Genomic DNA, 22,096 nt, shown 5'->3' with positions numbered 1-22,096 from the left:
CTCCTGAAAGTAACCCACGTACAAATAAGCAAATACCCCAGATCACTGTCAACACTGTTAACTAACAATACGAACCAGCACATGCAATAAACATTACAGTTCACAAAGCCATCTTTTGCCCACAATGTTTTTCTTAATCCTCACAACATGCCAGTGAGGAAAAAACTCTCTTTCCTATTTTATAGATAGAGACATGAAGTCTTGGTGAAGTTCAGCGGCTAGCCCAAAGCCACAAAGCAACTTAGTGTCCCAGCTTGGAAGCAAAATTGGGTTTCCTGATTCTTTCAAAATAGTGTATTCAAGGTCGTAAGTGTTGGGGAACTCCAAAATAAACCCCAGGGGGCAAGCATGGGCCTCAGAGTTACAAAAACAAATCAGAAAAAAATAAGGCTTAAAAGAAAAGAAAAGGGAAGGGAAGGGACGAAGGCACTCTATTCCCAGAGATCTCAAAATCTTGACTCAGCCTGGATTATAGTCGCCCTGGCAGGGAGGCGCCACTGCACGGCCCCCGTGGAAGGGGGACCCGGTGTGAAAGACGCAGGCTGCTAACCCCACTGCGACCTTGCAAGGAGGATGCGAGGCCAGATTGTCGGGGATGGCCAAGGTCTGTCCCCATGAGGGCAACGTGTGTCCTTGTCACAACCTCGGAAATGGGTTACAGGGGGTGAAAGGGGAGTAAGCACACATGGCCCTCTGGATGGAAAATGGCCTGATTCTGAGACCATTAACTCGAGCTCAGAGCAAATCAGGTCTCTGATTTACAAATACGGAGATGGAGGCCCTGGGAGGCAAAGGAGTTTTCCAAGGCCTTCTAGCATGCGTGAGTCGGGCCCTCAGCATGTCCCAGGGGAACTGGAGAAAGGTCTTGGGTCCAAGGGGCCTTGAAGGCGGAGGAGGGAGGACAAACAGAGGGCCACGTCACCCAAGGGAGCCAGCAGAGGGCGGGCGTGCCGCAGACAAGCAGAGCTGAGGTGGGAAGTGGGAGGGGAGGGAGCTGAAGCAGGAGCCTGGTGCTGAGGACCCCGGCCAGCCGTCAGTCAGGATCTCCCATGCTCCCAGAATACACCCATAATCCCACTGCCAACCTTTGTCCTGCCTCAGTTTCCCTACCTGTAATTCCAGGCGGTGGGGTGGAGAAAAACCCATCCTGGCAAATGGGGTACCTCGCTCTGATTTGTCATAGGCACGGGGGATAGAAAGGTAGGGTCAGAGATTTTGCATTTATTGGACCTCCAGACGCCCCTCTGATCCCCCCCAACATACGTTATTTCAGTGAACTCTCTCAACCACCCTGTGAGAGGGGCATCCGTTTTCCCATTTCAGAACCCAAGAAACCGAACTGCAGTGGGGCAAAGGGGGTGGCCTGACTAGGTTGTGAGGCACCAGGGTTTCAGTTCTGCCTGGCTCACAGACCCAGCGCTCTGCCCTGAGACGCACAATGGCTGCTCCTTTCTGGCTCTGGGTCATCCATCTCCTCTTTGCCATTCTGCTAGGCAGCAGGTGCTGCCCTGGCCCCCAGGAGGGGAGCCCGGGTCTCCCCCCACTGTGGCTCCTGGTGCAGTGATCTGCTTGGGAAGTCGCCCCACTCCTCAAGCCTGGCAGAGACCACCCCTTGGGAGCTGAGACCTTTTCCCACCTAGAGGAGGCCCGGGCAACCTGTGGGCTCACTCGCAGCAACCGCAGGTTAAAGGTCACAGGTCAGGAAGGGCAAAGATGGCTGAGGTGGAAAGGTCGGGGCTGAACAAGTCTGGGGTCCTGCCCTGAGGCGCGAGTCCCATGACCACCACACACAGCCAGTGTGGCCTGGCGCGCACCACTGAGGCTGGACCTTCAGCAGCAGCTGGGCCAGGACCAGCCCCCCACCCCCAGCAGACAGAAGCCCGGGGAGGTTTGATACAGGCCCTCAATCTCAGGCCAGGCTGGGGGACTGGGGACAAGCCCCCTCACCTCTCTGAGCTTCGTCCACAGAAGGGGAACGCTGGGAACTGTGGCCCAGAACTGTGAGAGGTCCGTGAGATAAAGGGGTGAAGAGCCAGGCCTGTCACTGAGCACACATTCACCCAACTCCATCTGGGGCCTGTTGTGTTCAAGTGCAGGAAATGCAGCAGCAAGAAATCAGAGAAAAACCCCTGTCCTGGGGCGTCTGGGAGGGTCAGTCAGTTGAGCATCTGCCTTCAGCTCAGGTCATGGTCCCAGGATCCTGGGATCGAGCCAGGCAGCGGGCTCTCTGCTCAGGGGAGCCTTCTTCTTCCTCTGTGTGGGCTCTCTCTCTCTCTCAAATAAACAAATAAAATCTTTGAAAAAAACAAAAACAAAAAACCCCTGTCCTCCTGGACCTGACCTTTCACTGGGGTAAGAAAAACAATAAATCAAATAAATAAATAAAACACAGAAGATGCTAGTGCCATGGAGAAAAATTACTGGGGTGGGGTAGGGAGTGTTTGGGACTGTGCAGTTTTAAATCAAATGAACAGAGTCATCGTGCCCCCTCCCCCCCCACCTGCCCAGGAAGAAAAGTCCTGAAGGGGGATGTGAGTATCTAGAAACAGTGTTTAATGTGGGTCATATTGTATCTCCCCCCAAAATGTGTTGAAGTCCTAACTCTTTACCTGTAATTTGGGGTCTTATTTGGATATGGGATCTGTGCAGATGTAATCAGTTAGGTTAAGTTGAGATTATACTGGATTAAGGTGGACTCTAAATTCGCACACGCACGTGTGCACACATACACAAACAGCAGGCCATGCGACAGTGGAGGTAAAGACTCGTGTGATGCAGCTACAACACAAAGGACACCAAGGATTGATGGGAGCCATCAGATGCTAAGAGAGAAGCATGAAACAGATTGTCTCCCAGAAGGAACAACCCAATCGACACCTTGATTTTGGACTTCCACCCAATTGTGAGAGGATACACTTCCGTTGTTTCAAGCCACTCAGTTTATGGTCATCTGTTACAGCCATCTTAGGAATTACTAACACAGTATTCCAAGGAAGGGGGTGGCAAGGGCAAAGGCCCTGAGGCAGGAGTATCTCTGGTATGTTTGAGGCAAAACCAGCTGGTCAGCATGGTAGAAGCAGAGTGAATGGGGGGAATGACTGGTGAAAGTTGACCTCAGAGATGTCAGAAAGGTTTGGGGGCCAGATTGTGGAGGGCTGCCCTGTGGCAAGCCCCTGACAAGGGGAGCTGTTACACTTCAGATGGGGGGGGTCCTAGTTGGAATGGGTTGCAGTGGTGGGTTTGGTTGGCCCCCATGATCTTTGTTTCCTGGAGTTACATCTTTGAATATGTTGCATTAAATGGCGAAAGGAATGACATAACACTGTATGTTAACTACACTGGGATTAAAATTTTTAAAAAATGGTAAAGAGCAATGGAGGGGCAGGTGGAATTAAGGTTGCCAATGAGCTGGCAAGAGAGGGAGAGTGTCCTGGAGTACCCAGGGGGGCCCAGGGTCATTAGGTAGGCCCTTAAAAGTGGAAGAAGAAGGCAGAAGAGTCAGTGAGAGATTTAGCCAAAGAAGGAAGCAGAGAGAGGTTGAACACAGAAGAGTTCACGTGCCATTGCTGGCCTGGAAGACAGGAAGGGCCCCAAGCCAAAGAGTAGAGGTGGCTTCTAGACACTAGGAACAGCCTTCCAGTGACAGATAACAAGAAGCAGAGAACTGCTGTGACACCTTCCCTTGGTCCCCTTTCCCATAGGGATGGTAGAAATGGTCCCGGCGGAAGGAGCCCGCCAGCCAAGCCCACTACTGGGGCCACGGGGGGCATCTGCTAGTCATGGCTCCCCTGAGGCTGGGCGGGCTCTGACGGCTCCCCAGAGCGGGTTCACACACACACACACAGCCACCCCAGGTTTTGTCTGCTCTTTGCCACCCAAGACCCTCTAGCAAAAAGCACCAGCCTGCTGATGGCCAAAATATATTGAGAACTAACCCCTGTCAGGCACTGTATTGTGTGCTCTACTCACATGGTCTCATGTCATCCCTTCTGCACTCCTGTCAGGTGGGGACAATTGACTCAGAAAGGTTTGGAAACATGCCTAGTGTCACACAGTTGGTGAGCAGTAAATCCAGAATTGGATGATCTGAATCCAAAGCCCAGGCCAGACCCTCACTCCTCAAGGTGTGGTCCGCGAACCTGCGGCCTCAACCCCGAGACCATGATAGAGCTGCTGTCCCCCCCGCCCCCCTGCAGAATCAGCAGCAAGTTCCCGGGCAATGCTTATGCCCGGGGCAGTTTGAGAAGCCCTGAGGTAAAGCAGGTTTCCACCGCTGGCCATCCCCAGCTTGTTGTAACCACCCCACCCTCAACCTCTTAAGGCCTGTCCTCAGCTGCCTGGCTCTGGCTCCCCAGGTGGGACAGGCCCTCTGGCCAGCCTTGGGGAAGAAGCCTAGACCGGGGTCTCAGAAGGAGTGTCCAGGCCCCTCCTGCTGACAGCCCAGGCCACAGCTGGACAATGTCAACCCTTGTCTGCCTCTCCTCAGGGTGTGCTGCTGTGGCTAACTAAGACTCTCCTGGCCCCTCCCTTTCGACCTCCTTCTGGAATGAAAGTCTCTTGGCCTCTGTTCTGTGCTCTCCTGAAGGGGGTCTCTGGCCATCACCAATCCTTACAGTGTCTCCCCTCCCTAAATATTTTGGTGTCCCCCCCGCCCTCCAGCTTCTAGAATGCCCCCAGCTTCATGTCACTCCCTCTATCTGGACACCAAAGGCCCATACGAGCTGCCATCGGGAAAGAGGCCAACGGCTGCTTGGGGAACCCAGCCAAGCTCACAGGAAATGTCTGACACCACCAGGCAAGCGGGATTTGGCCTCTCAAAGCAAAACACAGCTGGGCCGACAGTGGGCCACTCGGACTTTCCCAGATTTCATGGCACTGAGGTCCCAGGGCAGAGACAGACTGGACTGGCCTGGAGGCAGCGGTGCATTCCCGACATCACAGTAGCGCCTGGCCAGGGAGCCTGTGAGGCTGGAAGAGGATGTCCCTGCTGGGGGCCGCGGACCTCCCTGTGGGCCCTCGCCCTCCACTGCCTCCTGCAGGCATGTGAATCCTTTGCCCCGGATTGGAGGGCTCACGTGGCTCCTCTTGCCCTAGGCCTCCTCCTCGCCCCAGCATGGGGCCTCATCCATTCATTCACTTGGCTTCCGTAAACTGAGCACCGGCAGAGAGCCAAGCCTGGCGTCAGGTACCAAGGCCGCCTGCACAGTCCCTACTCTCCAGGAACTCGTGCTACACCGTGGCCACAAGCAGACCGCCTGGAGGGAGAGTGGGGGGTGCTCTGCCAGAGGAAGCACAGAGCCCCCCTCTTCCTGCACTCAGAAAAGCCAGGGGCTGGTACCCTTGGTTCCAGGTACAGGGTGAGGGCTCACCGAGGGTTCCGTGGTGGGCAGGCCCTCTCTTCGGTTACTCTTCAGTTTGGACCCAGTGAGGTAAATGCAGATGGAGCCGTCTGCATAAGCTAAGCCTGTTGGAGGAGCTTTGGGGAGATCCAAAGAGCGAGAAGCAGGGTCTCCGCCTTCCAAGGCTGGGGCCACACAGTCTGTTTACAGACGCAGGGCACAAATGCACAGGGTATGCGCTGCAGGGGGTCAGAGAGCTGGGCGCAAGTGATCAGCGGGGCTTTTTGGAGAAAATGGCACTGGGCCTTGAAGAGTAGGAGTGGGATGGGCTGGGCAGGTGGGCTAGGGGATACTAAACAGTTCTGACTCAGGGGTGCAAGGGACAGAATGACCTGCCAGGCAACCATCCCCCGTATTCACTTGTGTGCACACACAGGAGTTCCATGCATTATAAAAGGAATGAATCCTACAAGACAGAAGAGAGCTTGCACGGGAATGCCAGGCTGGAAGGACTGTGCTCCCATCCTGCCCGGGGCTGATCCCGGAGTTGGTACCTCTGGTGTTCTTCCAGGTGCCTTCACACCACGCCTACCCACCTTGCACCAGCAGCTGGGACCAATCATCACAGGGCTCAGGCCCTGCCCACCTGCTCACAGCCAATCCCAGACCATCCACCCTGGCCCTGTGTTGTCTATCTGGCCCTTGGCTCCGCCCCCCCGCTCTGCCCCAGCATTCCAAGGTCTTGGCGGAAGTATTTGGCTCTTCTGGTTTTGATCTGGATCTCCTTAGACCTCAATCAGTGTTCATCCTTCTGTTCTTTGTGCTTCTAGCTACCCTTGCAAACTAGCTGCTTGGGTGCTTGAGGCTCTGGGACTCTACCTTACTGGGACCCAAGTTGCTCCCTGCTTTGGAGCTGCAGGATAATCTCAAGCTCCTTTCCCTTCTCTCCTGAGCATTCCCACTGGGGTCCTGACCTTGAGGCCAGCCTCCTCTCCCTGGTTCTCCTGGCCTCCCAGAGAACAAGTCCTTTTTCCCCTTAGCTCAGCAAGACAAGTTTGCAACATTTCAGAAAGAACATCTTAAGTAGGAAGCGAATGGAAAAACTCGCCTGAAAAACCAAAAGGAAAACACAGCCTCTAGAAATGGACCAGTTTACAAAGTTCAGATTTCCTGTCCAGAGAGAGAAAAAGTCTAGCCAGGTTGGCTGGCAAGCAGGCCAGGGAATCCGGCCCACGAATGTTTCCCTTGCCCACATTTTATTCTACACCCTCCCCCCCCCCCCCCGCCACATTCCTGCTGTTCCCTTCAAGGAGAGAAGTTACTGCTGGGCAGTGAGTGAACCGAAGGGCTTCTTTGGGCAGAGGGGGCCTTCCTGCATGGACCACAGGCTGAGGAAGAGGGGGACGAGGAAAACATTTAGAAGGCGTTTACCATGTGCCGTCCCTGTTCTAAGCACTTTCTTTATATGAATTGACTTAATCCTTACAAGAGTTCCATGCTTGTGGGGATCATCGTTGTCCCCACCTTGCTGTGAGGAATCAGAGAGGGCAATAACTTGCCCAAGGCCACCCAGCCAGGAAGTGGCCACGACAGGATTCGAAACAAGAGCGTGCGGGCTTTATGCCATCAGCTTTCTCCCAGGACCTGGAGGGTAGAGACTCCATCCCAGCCTGGCAAAGCCTGTGCCAACCCCAACACTCACCTCTCTGCTCACTGCATCTCTGTTCGGGGCAGGGAAAGGGAAGGAGAGCAGAGAGGAGGAAGGATAATTCTGGTCTTTTCCACCAAGGTCTTCACCCAAAGGGTCCTAAGGAAGAAGCCCTGCTCTGGAGGGACTGTGCCCCTGGACCCGAGGTCCCACTGAGGAGGGGACTTACCTGGCCAGCGGCAGCTGGGACGCCAGTGACCGTGCTCTGGGGGTCGTGGTGCTTTCTCTGGCCATGCTGCTCCTGCGCAGGTTGGGGGACCCCTCGGCTGAGCGTCGGGGTGCTGGCCTTGAGTTCTGGGGATCGAATTCCTCCTCAGGAATGACCTCCTCGCAGCGGGCTCCGCGGAAGCCAGAGCGGCACACGCAGAGCTGGGGCCGGCTGCAGGATCCCCGGTTCTGGCAAGGCGGCTGGCACACAGCTGGGGAGACAGGGAGAGGGATGAGGGTTGGGGCTGCGGTGGGGGGGCCTGATGCTGTCCTGTCAGGAGGGCCACCTCCTCCCTTACTCCGACAGGAAAACCCACTCTGGCCTCAGAAAGCTCCCTGGGTCAGTCTGCTGCCCCTCCCCGCGCAGGTCCCCAGGGTGGGGCTACCCTGTCATCTCGAACAGCCCATCAAGGATTGAGGGACCAAAGGTGTGGAGCACTCCCGGCAGGACACCTGACTTGGCATGCTTGTGCTCGCTTTTAGTTGTCAGCCTCTCTTCTCTCAGACGGAAAGTTCCAGAGGGCAGGCGGTTTGTTTTCTTCCCGTCACCCCAGAACTTGGAACAGAGACTCACACAGAGTAGATTGTCAATAAAGAATGAATGAATGAATGAATGAATGAATGAGTTTTTTTAATGGGAAAGGGCTCAACACTGGCCTGGGAGTTGGGCTGGGGCAGGGGCGAAGGGGAAGCTGAGCAGCTGAGGTTTTTTTGTCTTCCCTGAGCTGTGCAATCTGGATCTCACTGAGTTCCGATTTTCTCGTGAATCACTTGAAGGGCAGGCTGGGGAGGCTGGGGTATCTTAAAGGTCTCTCAAAAGTCACCTTCAGCACCGACAGTCTCTCCTCTTCTTCCTCTCTGGGGAGCATCTGCTCTCAAGCTCCCACCTTCCTGAGCAAGTGTTGGAACCCCGGACCGGGAGCAGGAGGAACTCTGCCTCCCAGGCGCTGGGATCAGCCTGGGGGCAGACTGGGGCTGGCACTGGGCGCCTCCCTCCAAACTGCTGCTGTGTAGTAGCCACACCTTTTCACTGCCCTTCCTCACCTTGCAAAATCCAGGCCCCCTCCAGTGACCAGCAGCCACGGGAGAGAGAGCCCCATGCAGAGAAACACACGGGTGCAGGGCCTTGTCCCACCCCTCCCAGGACCGCCTCTGGGGCAAGGAGGAACCCAGGAGAGCATGGTCAAGTTCATGCTGAACCCTCTAAACCTGAGGTCCCCTCCTTCTGTCACTCATTCATTCAACGAATACTTGCTGAGCCCCTACTGTGTACTAGGCTCTGGGCACGAAGTCTTGTCCTCATGGAGCTTGCAGTCCAGTAGGGGAGACCAATGGGAAATCAGAAAAGAGCATGAGGTTGCTTTGGGGCAGTATCTCGGGCTGTCGAGACAGACACGGTGATGCAGTGGCCCCGCGCCTCATGATGTTAGATGCGGAGGACAGGACAGCCTTCTCTGAAGAGCGGGGTCTAACTGGTTCTGAGGAGGTGGGTGCGTGAAAGTCCGGGCAGAGCCTTCCAGGCAGAGATGTAAGCAACTGCAAAGCTCAAGGGGCTGGAGGGCATGTGGTAGGTTCGAGGAGGTGCCAGAGGTCCAGGGAGGCTGGGGTCTGCTGATAGCGGGGAGCACGCAAGTTCAGGAAAACAGAGGCAGGTGATGCAGACCCTCGGGGGCCTCCATTATTGCAAGTGCATTTGTCAAATCCCAAGTGAGCCCCTGAGCCTGGGATCGCCTGAGCTGTGCTCTCCTCTGACATCAGGCCTGGAGTCCACACCATGCCTGGTCTGAAGGAATCTCTCCAAAATCCCTCTTGGCCCATTCCACTTCCTCCTCGGAGACGCTCACTGGCTCCTGGGGGCCTCAAGTCCATAGAATAGCACTGAACACCTTTCTTGGTCTGATCTCCCTCTAACAATAAACCCTCTAGCCAGACTGGCCTGTGGGTACAGTCTCTCTTCTCTCGGCCTTTGTGGGCACTGTTTCCCTTCCCTGGGACTTTTTCCCATTCCCGACCATTTACCTAAGTCCTACTGTTCCTTCAAGGCCTCCTCCCCATCCCTGATGACCGCCTCCAGCCAGTGCGCCCTCCTCTGAGCAATGACCTGCGCTCCCTCTGCACACCCCGCATCAGGCACACCCCGAGGGCCGCAGTCAGCGTAATGGGTTCTGCACGTACATGGCTCAATTCCCCAGCTACTGTGATCAAGCCTGGTGACTGCCCCTTACACCTCTGTGCATCCTTAGCTCCCAGAGGACACATGACCATGACACCAGGACCCTTATGTTCATCAGGGTAGCCACTCTCTACGGAGTGCTTGCGCTTTGCAGGCAGTGTACTTCATAGGTACCATCTCATTTAAACCTAATGATAATCTTTTGTGGCTGGTGTTGGGATGCTCATTCTATAAATAACGCCTCAAGCTTGGAGAGGTTAAAAGCTTGCCTGAGGTGTGTTTGACTGCAAAGGCCAAGTTCTTTCCTGCCCACAGCCTCCCAGCAGGGCTGGTGTGGTCCTTCCTCCCTACAATTTCTGAACCTTGACCCAGAGCCAATGATGAAGCAAAGGGGTCTGTTGGCTTCCAGTTGGCCACCAAACGCCTGGCCCTTTGCAGGTGGGATAGACTTCAGCACCCCATCCCTCTCTGAAGCCCACACCGGAAATCTTAGATGGTGATGGAACATGTTTACCAGCTCGTGCACCCCTTCAGTGGACATTCATAGAGCATTCACTAGGTGTGAGGCCTGTGGGAGAGAGGGTCCCCCTCTCTCTCTCTCTTTTTTTTTTTTAAAGATGTTATTTATTTTCGAGAAAGAGAGTGAGAGCAGATGTGAGTGGGGGCAGAGTAAGAGGGGAAGGAGATTCCCACGCAAATTCCATGCTGAGCATGGAGCCCACCTTAGGGCTAGATATCATAATTTTTAGATCATGACTTAAGCCCAAAATCAAGAGCAGGTTGCCAAACCAACTGAATCATCCAGGTGCCCCGAGAGGGCCCCTCTCTTAAGAAGTGTACTGTCTGGGGGCGCCTGGGTGGCTCAGTGGGTTAAAGCCTCTGCCTTCGGCTCAGGTTATGATTCCAGGGTCCTGGGATCGAGCCCCGCCTCGGGCTCTCTGCTCAGCAGGGAGCCTGCTTCCTCCTCTCTCTCTGCCTGCCTCTCTGCCTACTTGTGATCTCTGTCTGTCAAATGGATAAATAAAATCTTTAAAAAAGGAAAAAAGTGTACTGTCGGGGTCCCTGGGTGGCTCAGATGGTTAAGCGTCTGCCTGCAGTTCAGGTCGTGATCTCAGGGTCCTGGGATTGAGCCCTACATCAGGCTCCCTGCTCACCAGAAGGTCTGCTTTCCCCTCTGCCTCTCTCCCCTGCTCATGCTCTCTCTCTCTCTCAAATGAATAAACGAAATCTTTAAAAAAAAAAAAAAAAGACCAGGGTGCCTGGGTGCCTGGGTGTCTCAGTCAATTAAGGGCCTACCTTCCACTCAGGTCATGGTCCCAGGGTCCTGGGTACAAGCCTGGAGTTGGGCTCCCTGCTCAGTGGGGGGGTCTGATTTTCCCTCTGCTCCTCTCCCTACTCATGCTCTTTCACTTTTTCTCTCTCTAATAAATAAAATCTTAAAAAAAAAAAAAAAAGAAGTATACTGTCTCACATGGAAGAAGGGACAGTCATGGAAGGCTTCCTAGAGGAGGTGATGCTGATCAGAGACACAAAGCATGAGTTGATTGGGCATCATGTCAATCAAGGGCAATCTGCCTACTCAGGGGAAAGCAGGGGAAATACCAGGTCTCACTTCAGGATTCCTAAACATGAGCTAGATCCTCATGCCGGAGCACTTTCCTCAGTGTCTTGGCATGACTTCCCGGCAGGCCTCAGGTCTCCAAACAGAGCAGGTCAGAGAATTATAAACTTGAGCACTTCCCCAAACACCAAGTGTCACCATGGCAGGATTTGGGCCTATGGCCCAGCTGCTGCTCCCTCTGCCCAAGCGGACTTGGCCCCTCCGACCACTCACCAGGCCCCACCACCACCAGAGACCAGCCCGATAGCCAGGCTAAGGCCAGTGAACACTGGGGAAGCAGGTTTGCCCAGGGCAGTCCTTGGTCCTGCTTTAGTTTTGGGAGGAAGTAAAAAGGGAAGGCCTGAGTGGTTTCCCATGGACCCAGCATGACTGCTCGTCTCTCTGACCAGGCTTGGCAAACCGGAGGGTGCAATAAGCAGCTCGTGCCCCCAAGCAGGCGAAATCATAAAAATAGAATTACACACTACCAAAATAGAATTACACACTACTAAAAATAGAATTTATATACATAGGTAATACCATGGTCAAGAAAAGCTCTAAAAGGCTTCCAAGCCAGTCCAATACATTGATGGACAAAACCTACTAGGGAAGATAACCTTTCTGGGTCAACCATTTATTACCCCCAGATGGCTCAAAGTGGCGGTTCCTGGTGTCTGTCTGTCCAAGGGTCCATTCTTACAACAGTTCTTACTGGTCTGCCATAAAGAGTATAAAACGTTTCCTGACTTTTTGTGTAATGCTCTTTTTTTCCCATTTAAAAAGCACCCTTTGCTTTGACATCGTGTGTCTTTTCTAACCTTTTTTGGTATTCGTTTTTAAATTAAAAGAGATGGCAAATGGTAGTGTGTATTTCTAACATCCTCGCTTGGCAGAATGAAAAGCTGCCGACCGTAGTTTGGTAGCTGTGGTGTCTGGGGGTACTTTACGGGAGCCGGCAACCCAAAAGTTTGGGACCCTTCGGCCCTAGTGGTCATGTGGTCTCTTGTTGAAAGGGGACTGAAGCAAAACCTTCCTGTCAAATGAGTGCAAATTTCAGAGCTCAAGTATCAGAAAGGAAATCATCCATGTCAGAATGGCCGATGGCAGGGGCCGCTGCATAAAACAAAAGGGGAAATGCTGAGGTCCCCAGAAGAGGCAGCAATGAGAATTTTAAGAGAGAAAACTCCCAGCCACAGCCAGCAGGGAAGTCTTCATCTTTTGCTCTCCGAATGCCATCTCTCCCATTTTCCCATGAGAGCAGAGATCTTGCCATATACTTGAGAAATCAAACCCAGGATGGGGTATGTAGCTTTAGTGAGTATTCATTGACTGAGTATTGGTAAGGGGTTATGGAGGAGGATGCCCTGACGCCCATGCTTAGCCATCGAGGGCACACCACCCCCCATTGCCCCCCACTGTCCCCCGCCAACTAGAGGCCGCCATCCTCAGACAACCAGCAAGCAAGTCTGTACTGGCCTCCCTGGGCTTACTCGCCCATGCCAGCCCTCAGCCATTCATAAGCTGGGCTCCTCCTGAACCCTGGCTTTGCCACACTCTCCTGGCACTCTCCTCCTCACTGAGGATTGGACATGTGGAAAGTTTCAGCCTTGGGAGTTCAGCTCTGGGCAGTTAGTGGGATGCCAAAAGAGAGGGGAATAAAAAGAAAACTCCCGAAATTGCTTTGAAAGTAAGAAATAGAAGGCATCGTTCCCTCCAACCCCCCTACCCCACCCCACCTTCTGGCTGTGCCCCTGCTACCTTCACTCAGCTCCAAAACAGTCCAGCAGAGATTTACTCAGATTTTCCACACAAACCCCTGCCTCTGGGAGGAGACCAAACTCAGAAGGGGCAGGCCCCGGAGGGATTCTGGAAATAGCTCTCACCGTGTGGCCTGCTCCCTCCACCAGCTCAGAGCCTCTTCGATCAGCTACTTGGTAGCAGAAAGAACATGACACTGGGAGTCAGAAGGATCTGGTTTGACCCCAGCTCAGGCACATCCCTACCATGTGACCTTGAACTGCTGCCTCCATGATCTCATCTATAAAATGGGGTTGAAAATTCCTGCCTTAAAGAGTTATGTGAGACGCAAGAGAGATCGTGGCTATGGAAGGACATTGTGTTCTCCAAGACTCTTCGATGCACTACAGTTTTGTTTTTTGGTTTTTTGGTTTTTTGGGGGGGAGCAAAGCAACATTTATTGAGCAAGAGTAGAAAGCTGCCAGAGAGGGAGGGGGCCTGAGAGGGTTGCCCCCAGAGTTTCTAAATTTAGGGGTTTTTATAAGCTCTTCTGTGGAACTTTCTTAAGCAATCAGGATGTGCCGAGTCATGCCGATCTGGGCTTTGGTCACGTTTCTGTCTACCTATTAGGTTAATGTCAACGTGCTGATGCTTTCTTTTTGCTGACATCTGGGGGTTTAGATCTTAACTGCCCTTTGTCCATAATAGGGACAAATGCTTTGTGCTTAATTGTCTTATTTTAGGACATTTTGCAGAAGTCATGTCTGTAAACGTGATAAAAGAGAATGCTAGTGATACACTCCAGTCTTATGCTGTCGCCACAAGCTGTAGGAGGCTATTCAAAATGAAACTGGGGGCTCCTGGGTGGCTCAGTCATTAGGCATTGGACTTCGGCTCGGGTCATGATCCTAGGGTCCTGGGATCGAGCCCCATGTCGGGTTCCCTGCTTGGTAGGAGGCCGGCTTCTCCCTCTCCCACTCCCCCTGCTTGTGTTCCCTCTCTCGCTGTGTCTCTCTCTGTCCAATAAATTAAAAAATCTTAAAAAATAAAACATAACTGATTAAAATCAAATAAAATATAAAATTCAGTTCCTCAGCCACATTAGCCACATGGGGCTCATGGCTACCATGTTGAACAGCAAGCTAAGGAATGTTTCCATCAGCACAGAAAGTTCTATTGGACAGCCCTGCTAAGCTTTAAGAAAAACCACCACCTATCTCCCATCTCCCAGCAGCAGAGGCGAGCTGGCCTCTGGACATCCCTTTCGCCACACTTTTCCCAGGGCAAGGCAATGTCAGTACAGGTCCTGGTTAAAGGGATGAACCCAGCCCTGTTGTGCAGGGGCAGGGCTGCTTTTCAGGCTCTGGATATGGCCAGTTCCCTCTCCACCCCATTGCCCAGAGGCACCGTCTCCCTCACCTGTGACCGATTAGATGAGGCACTGACTTCAAGACGGGTCTCTTAACCCTCTGCCTCCTCTAAGGCCTCCAGCACCTTCCCCTCTTGTCTGGGAGATGAACCTTAGCTCCAGATCAGGCTCTGGGCCCAGCACTCCCACACCGGAAGCTCAGCTGCTCCCTAGACGAAATCTCCATCTTTCCTATAATCTGTGTCCGTGGGACACAAAGACCCTACCCACTGAGTCAGCGATCCCTCCCTCGGGTTGGGGACTGTCCTCTCCCACACCCAGAGGCCTTTGCAGACAAGACAGTCTCCTATTCACCCTCAGTAATTCTCTCAGCCCTGCCTTCGGCACCCCACCTTAGCGCCCCCCCCAGAGGTTTTGGTTAGCCCTGGAACCCTCTCACAGGGGTGGGGCGTCCACTTAGGCCTTCAGCAGTTTTGCCTTGACCTTTGGTTTCTGCAGAAAGGGACCTGATGTCAGAGATCCCAGAGGGATCCCTGTCTGGTCCCCACACACGTGTCTTCAGAATCCACCCGGACCCGTCCTCCATACATGGGCTTTGCCCAGGGGCCGTGTCTCCAGGCCCCGAGATGGGCCCTGAGCCCCAGGCTGGGGGAGAAGCCAGGTCCTCAAGCACTCGCCCTGCTCCCGCCACAGCTGTGCTGGGGCTATAGCTTGGGATGGCTGGAAACGGCACCGGGGCTCAGGGGCCAGCCAAGCACCCGGCTCCAAAATAGCAGTTGTGTTCACATAAAAGCCTCTAATGAGAGAAAGATGCCGTTTCTTGGCCCCTCGTGTGCTCTCTGCAGACGCCGTCTGGCAGGCCAAGCGGGCCTCTACCGTTTGGCGGCCAGAGGGGATGAAGGGGGGGTGTGAGTCAACCCTTGGCCCCCAGCCCCTCAGCATGGACCGCCCTGCTAATTGCATTAACAAATGCCACAATGCTGGGCCAGTCGGGGGCAGGAGGCCAAGGGCAGAGAGCAGTCCCAATTCCCACCGGCTCTGGCAGGCATGGCGGGGGGAGACCACTGGGCAGGGCTCCTGGCCCAGGGCTGAGGCCCAGATTTGTCTCCAGCTCCTGCCTGAAAGCAGAAGAGTTACCTGGCTATCCCCACAGCCCCAAGGGCGGGGGATTGGGGGAGCGCTTGTCTGGACAGAGGTAGGGCTTTGGAGGTGTCAGAGGCAGAGGGGGCCTCTGGAGACTAGAGAAAGATGGGATGGGGTCCCAGGGCCGCCTCTGTCAGGGAGGAGCCCAGGAACCAGCCTTTTCTAGGCAGGCAGTTCTAGGGCAAGAAAGACAGTTCTGTGGCTCACTTGGAGCCCCAAGCCCTTCTGTGGCAGTACCAGATCCCTGCCTGGGGCCCGGGAAGATCAGGAGGTAGGGAAGACATCACTCCCGCTCACTACTCAACCAAGGCCGGGGCAAAAGCACAGAGGAGAGAACAACCTTGTGATCCAAGAGACCTCTGTTTAAATTCTGTGTGACTGTGGGCAAGTCCTTTCACCTCCGTGAGCCGCAGTGTCATCTAGAACATGCTCACGCATTCAACATTTACTCTTGACCCAGGATGGAAGGCAAGACAGACATTGTCCTTTTCTTCATAGAGCTTCCAACTTAGAGAGATGGTCACAGAACAAGCAAACAAGTAAGAAGAACCGAAATGGAGGTATGGGTTACGAAGGAAGAAACATTCGGGGGTCAGGATCCAGAATAACAAGGCTGATGTGGGGAAGCCCCGAAAAAGTGGTCAGGGGAGCTCCTCGGAGGAGGGGAACTTGAAACAGAATGGGAAACAGGACAGGGAGCCAGCCACATAAAGAGAGGAAGGAAAGCAGACAGCAGTCTGCCCCAGCACCCAGGGGAAGTGAATTCAAGGAACCCAGGCTGCATTGGGTGGGCGAGGAGGTTCTGGGAGATGAGGCTGGGTGCCTGGCAGCACGAAGGAGGGAACAGAGATGGGTCACGATATGATGCGTAGAGAGAGCGAGAACCAGAGAGTGGGGAGAGCAGGCAGCTGGTTGTGGCCATCACCCAGGTGCCCACGCTGGTGCCTTCAACGGGAGAGGCAGCCGGAGAAGCAGAGAGCAGCAAACATGCTCCTAGGAGACTTAGGAAGTAAAACCAAGAGGAAGAGCCTGGCAAGGAAGGTGTCCTGGATGGCCCCTAGGCGTCTGAGGCCAGCAGAGCATTCTCATAGATGGGGATGCCTTTTAACAGGTCGGATGACAGGCAGGGTACCTGGCACGGAGAGAAGGAAACCATGAGCTTGTTTTGGACGAGTTGGGGCTGGGGATGTCTGGGGAGCATTGAGAGCAGACTGATGCAGAGTAGGCACCCGATGAAGGAGGCTGGAGGTCAGAAGAGAGGTCTGGCTGAAGATATATATAAATCTGGGAGTCGTCAGCTCAGAGAGAAGGCTTCCATCCATGGGAAGACATCAGATCATCTCAGAAGCAGTGTGGTGAGAAAGAAGAGGACCCAGGATGCAGTCGTGGGAAACCTAATGTTTAGTCGTTGGGTAGAGGACCAGCAGCAGCCAGGGACATGGAAGCGGGGCACAGCAGAGAATCACACGATGACCCCTCACGGGGTGAAGGGGGTTGAAATGCTTCGTGCGGTCCCTGGCACAGAGTGTGGCTATAATTGCTGTTGTGGATGGTGCCTACGACTGCTCGATAATAAGGGACAATTAACGCTTGGCTTGGCTCCCATGGCCCCTCTCTTCGCATGGGAAATTTGGGAGATCTGCAGGGTCTTGGAGAAGCCCAACATGAAGATGTTGGGTTGAAAGGGAGATGTCAGCCAAGGAGGCAAGAAGAGGAGGCTGGGGATGGAGGAAGGAAACTACCAGACCACCCACGTGAGCTTGTACCTTCTCAGTCCTTTACTGAACATTTGCCAAGTAGGCACTCCCCTGGTGTCCACAGGACACAGCACCTGGCTTCAGGATCCCTGGATAAGAACACCTCCTAAATGCTTCTTTGAGCAAAGAGCCTTGGGGGCATGCGCCTGCTGGCCAGGAGAGTCGCAGCTACCTGCCGTGGTGGGGAGAGAGATGATGGTCTCTTGTAGGACGACAGCCATTGTGTTGGGGGTGGGTCTCCACAGAGGTCACGTGATTATCCCCCTTTGCCGCCCCTCACCTTGCTCTCCTCCACTGCCTGCCGACTACGGAGTCTCAGGGGATGGTTCTTCTGGAGACTGGAAGCCCGGAGGCTCCAGACTCTGGCTCCTGGCCATTCCTGACCAGTCGGTGAAGATCCCACCCCTGCCGTGGGATCCCTAACATTTGCTCAGCATTTACCACTGTGAGGCCTTGTAACTTCTTTACATTTCTGGCTTCTCTTTTTTCTTATAACAACGATGGGCGCCATTCCTATCCCCATTCCGCATGTAGAGGAACTGAGGCTGAGCGCAGCCAAGTGGCTTGCCTGAGGTCACCACACTATTAAGTGATAGAGAAAGGGCTTGAACCCAACGGGTCTGGCTCCAAAGTCGGGGCTCTTACCTCCCCGCCGGCTATAGTTTTGCCCAGTGAGCTGGAGTCATTACAGAGATGGGATGAGTGGGGCCACATTAGGGGGAAGGGGTCCTCATTGCACTGAGATGTGGACCAGAACAAGAGCCACCATGCCCACAGAGGCTCTGAACCAAGGAGGCAGGGACAGATGACAAGGTCCACTCCAGGATCTCCTGAGTTTTCTGGAAGGGCTGATAGAAGTGAGGCGGCAAAATGGGACCTCTCGGCCTAGTCCTGGGATAGGCCCTGCATTATTGAGTACGTGCTTACTGTTTCCCTTGTGTCCAATGAGCACCTGCCATTGCGGCGTGCCCAGGGCCATGTGACACAGCCCCTTCCCGCAGCATCAAGACCAAACCCATATGGAGCACAGACATCATACCAGACCTTGAACTAAACATCTAACCCAAGTTATCTCATTTGTCTCTTACAACTCTGTGAGGTAGAGACTAACACCAGGCACACTTTACAGGTGAGGAAACTGAGGCACAGAGAGCGTGAGCATCTTGCCCGGGGCCACATAGCTAAGTGGTGGGGCTTGCATTTAAACCCAGGTAGTCAGGACCGTCTCCTGGACGTGGATGAAGATGACAGCTAAACTTACCCAGGGCCAGGCTCTCTACACAGACTTGCCCATTAATCGGGAGCGTGAGCCCGGGACTCCAGAGCCAGGCTCCCTGGACTCACATCCAGGCTCTGCTGACTTCCTGGAGGCGTGACTTGGACAAACCTCATTCGTAAATGGGAGAGAAAGATCAAATGTAGTTTAGAGGATTGTGAGGATTAAAAATTAGCAATAACAAGTCCTTTGAATAGGACCCAACCCATGGTAATAGCTACAGTGTTATTATTAATCCTCAAAAACAACACTGTATTGATGATTATACTCATTTTCTGGATGAGGCTCTAGAAGAAAGCCAGTCACTTGCTTGAAGACACGGAGCTGGGATTCAGATCCACAACTCCTTGGACTTGGCACCAGAATCCAAAGCACATACTCTTAACCCCGAGCCTTCCCACTTGGTGGTGGTGATGGTGGGCTAACTCCCCTCCTCCTGCCCCACCCCCCACTTCCTTCCCCCACCACAGCAGCTGCGGGATTCCCTCTGCCCTGCCCACAATAGCCTCTGCGCATCTAGGCCCAGAAAAGATGAGCAATCAAAGAATTCTTCAAATCTTCTTCCCTAGTGTGAGCCTTCAGAAGCCCCCAAAGCGTGGTGTGTGTGTGTGTGTGTGTGTGTGTGTGTGTGTGTGTGTTGGGGTGGCCACGGGGGTGAGCCAGTCTGGGAAGGCTGGACAGGCTCCCAAAAGCCCTAACTATAAACAGGATCCAGTCAGCCCACACTCTCCAGAGCTCCCCCTCAGGAAGGGCTTCAGGCAGGCCCCCAGCAGCGGCCTCCACAAATCCATAAACACATAAACCCCGTGGCAGAGCTGGCAAGGCCACAGAAGGGAAGGCAGATGCCATGACCACAGGAAAAGATGACAGCCCCACTTCTGACCTCGCCGAGGTAGAGTGAGGAGTTGGGGTTCCAACAGTGGCGGTCCACAGAGGCAGTGGTTCCCCGAGGTCCAGGGACCAGACAGGGACAAAGCAAGGGGCCTGCCAGGCAGATGGACCGATAGGTCACAGCAACCAAGAAGTCTGTGAGGGGAGGTAAGAGGAGGCCGCGGGTCCCAGGGGGCACACTAGATGAGTAGTGGGTCAGATCCACAGATTTCTGGCAGAGACCTGGGGACAGACTGAGTCTCCTCACAGTTCTGGGACGAGACTTCATTCTTGGCAGTGGGGGTAGGTCACACAGCCCTCCTTGTCAGCCCCCCTCTCCTGCTGGCCAACGAGGCGCCCCACACGTGTAAAAGTGCTGGGAAAGAGCCCCGAGCCTTCCCCAGCCTTGGCACTCTTGGCTCCAGCTGGGAGGGCAGCTGTGGGGAGGGGAGAGGAAGACGCTAACCACGGGGGGAAGCAGGAGAGCCAGCTGACGGGGTGTGGAGCCAAAAGCCCCACATTCTACAGAGCCAACACCCCACCGCCCACGTGGTTCTCGTTAGGCTCTTTAGCAGCAAAATAGCAACAAGCAAACAGCAGAGGGCCCAGCTAATGTGCACACAGCCCTCGCGCGGGCAAGCCAACTTCAAGTGGGAAAGTGATGCCCACTGGCAACGCCTCCAGGAGGGCTGCCAGGCTGCATGCCAGGGTCAGGGGGGATGACTGGGGGATTAGCAGGGGGAGAGGACTGGGAGAGAAATAGGGGGGCTGAGCACCCCCAGACCGGAGCAGGATTTGGCAGCACGCTCCAGCAGCCCCCAGCTGGGGCACAAGGGTACACACACACACGTTGCTTCTGACAATGTGCAGACTCACCCAACCTTGAATTTCCAGTGTCAAAGCTCCAGTCTGGCAGACGCTACCACAGGAAAGTCATGAACAAGTTAGGAAACCGAGAACCTCCTGCACTGGCGGGCAGGAGCAGGGCCCAGGCCCAGAGCCCTCAGGCAGCTGGGGAGGGACCGCCCCCTCCGAAGCTCTGGCTTCAGCTTCAATCTCAGCTGCCCTCTCAGCCAAGCTCACTAGAACCTACCAACCCGGCTCCCCATCTCGCACCCCAAACCCCTGCCAGGTCCTCCAGAGTGCCCCAAGGCTCTGCTTCTCAAAGTGTCATCCCGGACCCACCAGCGGCAGCGGCAGCAGCCCCCGGGAACTTGTTAGAAACTCAGACTCTCCAGCGAGCCCCAGACCTGCTGAAGCAGAATCTGCACTTTATTTTTTTTTCTAACTTGTTAAAGATTTGATTTGTTTACTTGTCAGAGAGAGAGAGAGCACGAGCTCAAGCGCACAAGCAGGGGGAGCGGCAGACAGAGGGAGAAGCAGCCTCCCCTCCCCGCCCCAGCAAAGAGCCTGATGCGGGACTCAATCCCAGGACCCTGGGATCATGACCTGAGCTGAAGGCAGACGCTTCACTGACGGAGCCACCCAGGTGCCCCAGACTCTGCACTTTAAATAAGATCCTAGAGGATTCATGGGGAACATCCAGATTTGAGGAAGGGCCCCCAAGGCAGATCTTCTTATGACTGACCCAACTCTGCTCAGTGGGTCTTCAGGCCCCGCTTGAATTGCCTGCGGTGCTTTAAAAATACACCCGTGCCCAGGCTCCAGCACCCAATCTCAGAGCTTCCGCTGAGCACGAACCCCTGGCTACCCACATCCCTGGCTTCTCTGCCCAGGATTGCTGCTGATTTTGAGTCTCTGATCCTCCTCCGACAAGTCTGTGACCTTAAGCCAGCCACCCGAGCCACACTGTCTTCATCTTTGTAAGTTTGAAGGATGGGTGTCTTCCCCGTCTCCGCCACCAGCCACAGAGGGCCTGTCCTCAGAGAGCCTCACTCATCCAGGCTCCATGGGAAGGAAGGAATTTTCAGGGGAAATACCTGCTTTGCTGTTTGTTTTTGAGTTGGGGGTTTTGGTTTCTCTACCTGGGGACCCTTCAAGAGACCCAGGATTCATGCCTGAGCCTCACCATCCGGCGGGGAGAGGGTCAGGGCCCCGGGTTTGAAGCAGAACCAAGAGCTGGGTGAGCGAGCTTCTCCATCTCCACAGAAACAGAAGCATCCCCATCCCACCCCCTCTCAGGAGGCCTCAGAATCAGAGCCGAGGGCATGCCTCAGGGCTGCGAACACTGCCGGCTTTGTCATAGACCCAGGCCATTAGCCGTGAAGCCCGCACACTGAATGGGGCCTGGGGCTTGTCGCTGGGCAGGAAGGGGCTCTGGCGAGACTGAGTCCTTGCAGCCAGGCTGAGGGCCTGGCAGAAGGTAGTGGCAGGGGGCAGTCAGGTGGGGCTCCTGGGCCAGCCATAAGGGCCTGGGCAGCTGACAAGGCCTTCAGAGGAGCCTGGGGTGTGGAGAGAGATCCAATACCTGATTTCACCTGTGAGGACTCCAAAGTCTAGAAAGCCCCACTCTCAGCTGGGGTTGGGAGGGAACAAACCCCCACAGAGAAGAATGTGAGGCTCCGAAGTCAAACTGCCTGGATCGAGCCCCGGCTCCAGGCCTCGGAAGAGCGTTTCCTTGGCCGCGGGTCCCAGTCAACCCAAGACTCTGCTTCGTCATCTGTACGTGGGAATGGTCACTAAATGCCCACTCCACAGGGTTATTGAGAGCCTCGATAAGGGTAACGTATGTGAGGAGCTCAACACAGCGGTGGGCACAGAGCCGACGTCAGCTGTGAGCTAGCCGGGGCGGCCGTCCCGGCTCCCAGGTGTGGAAAGTGAGAGCTGGGAAGAGCAGGTCAGATGAGCTATCTGGCCGCAGGGGCTAATGATTAAGAAGAGGGACCCTAGAGTCAGGTTACCTGAGTTCAAATCCTGCCATTTCCAGTCCACGTGACCTCGAACAAGTGACCCGCCC

At 54.6% G+C, this 22,096-nt stretch overlaps 1 protein-coding gene across 2 annotated transcripts in view; it reads right to left on the bottom strand.

Annotated features, from left to right (window-relative positions):
- Positions 1-22,096, bottom strand: part of LTBP2 (latent transforming growth factor beta binding protein 2) — a 101,933-nt gene that overhangs the window by 71,761 nt on the left and 8,076 nt on the right. The window contains exons 1-2 of one of the 2 annotated variants that reach the window (XM_032344931.1): positions 18,295-18,373; positions 7,217-7,466 (exon numbers count right to left, since the gene is read on the bottom strand). In XM_032344931.1, coding sequence (XP_032200822.1) covers positions 7,217-7,281 — 65 coding nt within the window. In that variant the 5' untranslated portion in view covers positions 7,282-7,466; positions 18,295-18,373. Of the gene's footprint in view, positions 1-7,216; positions 7,467-18,294; positions 18,374-22,096 lie in introns of those variants that run through there. The other variant, XM_032344930.1, reaches the window with a different exon arrangement.

Source organism: Mustela erminea, chromosome 5 (genome assembly GCF_009829155.1).
Source record: "Mustela erminea isolate mMusErm1 chromosome 5, mMusErm1.Pri, whole genome shotgun sequence".
In the NCBI taxonomy this organism is placed as follows: domain Eukaryota; kingdom Metazoa; phylum Chordata; class Mammalia; order Carnivora; family Mustelidae; genus Mustela; species Mustela erminea.
Note: the sequence above shows the minus strand (reverse complement) of the source record. Positions and strands in the feature narration are given on the sequence as shown.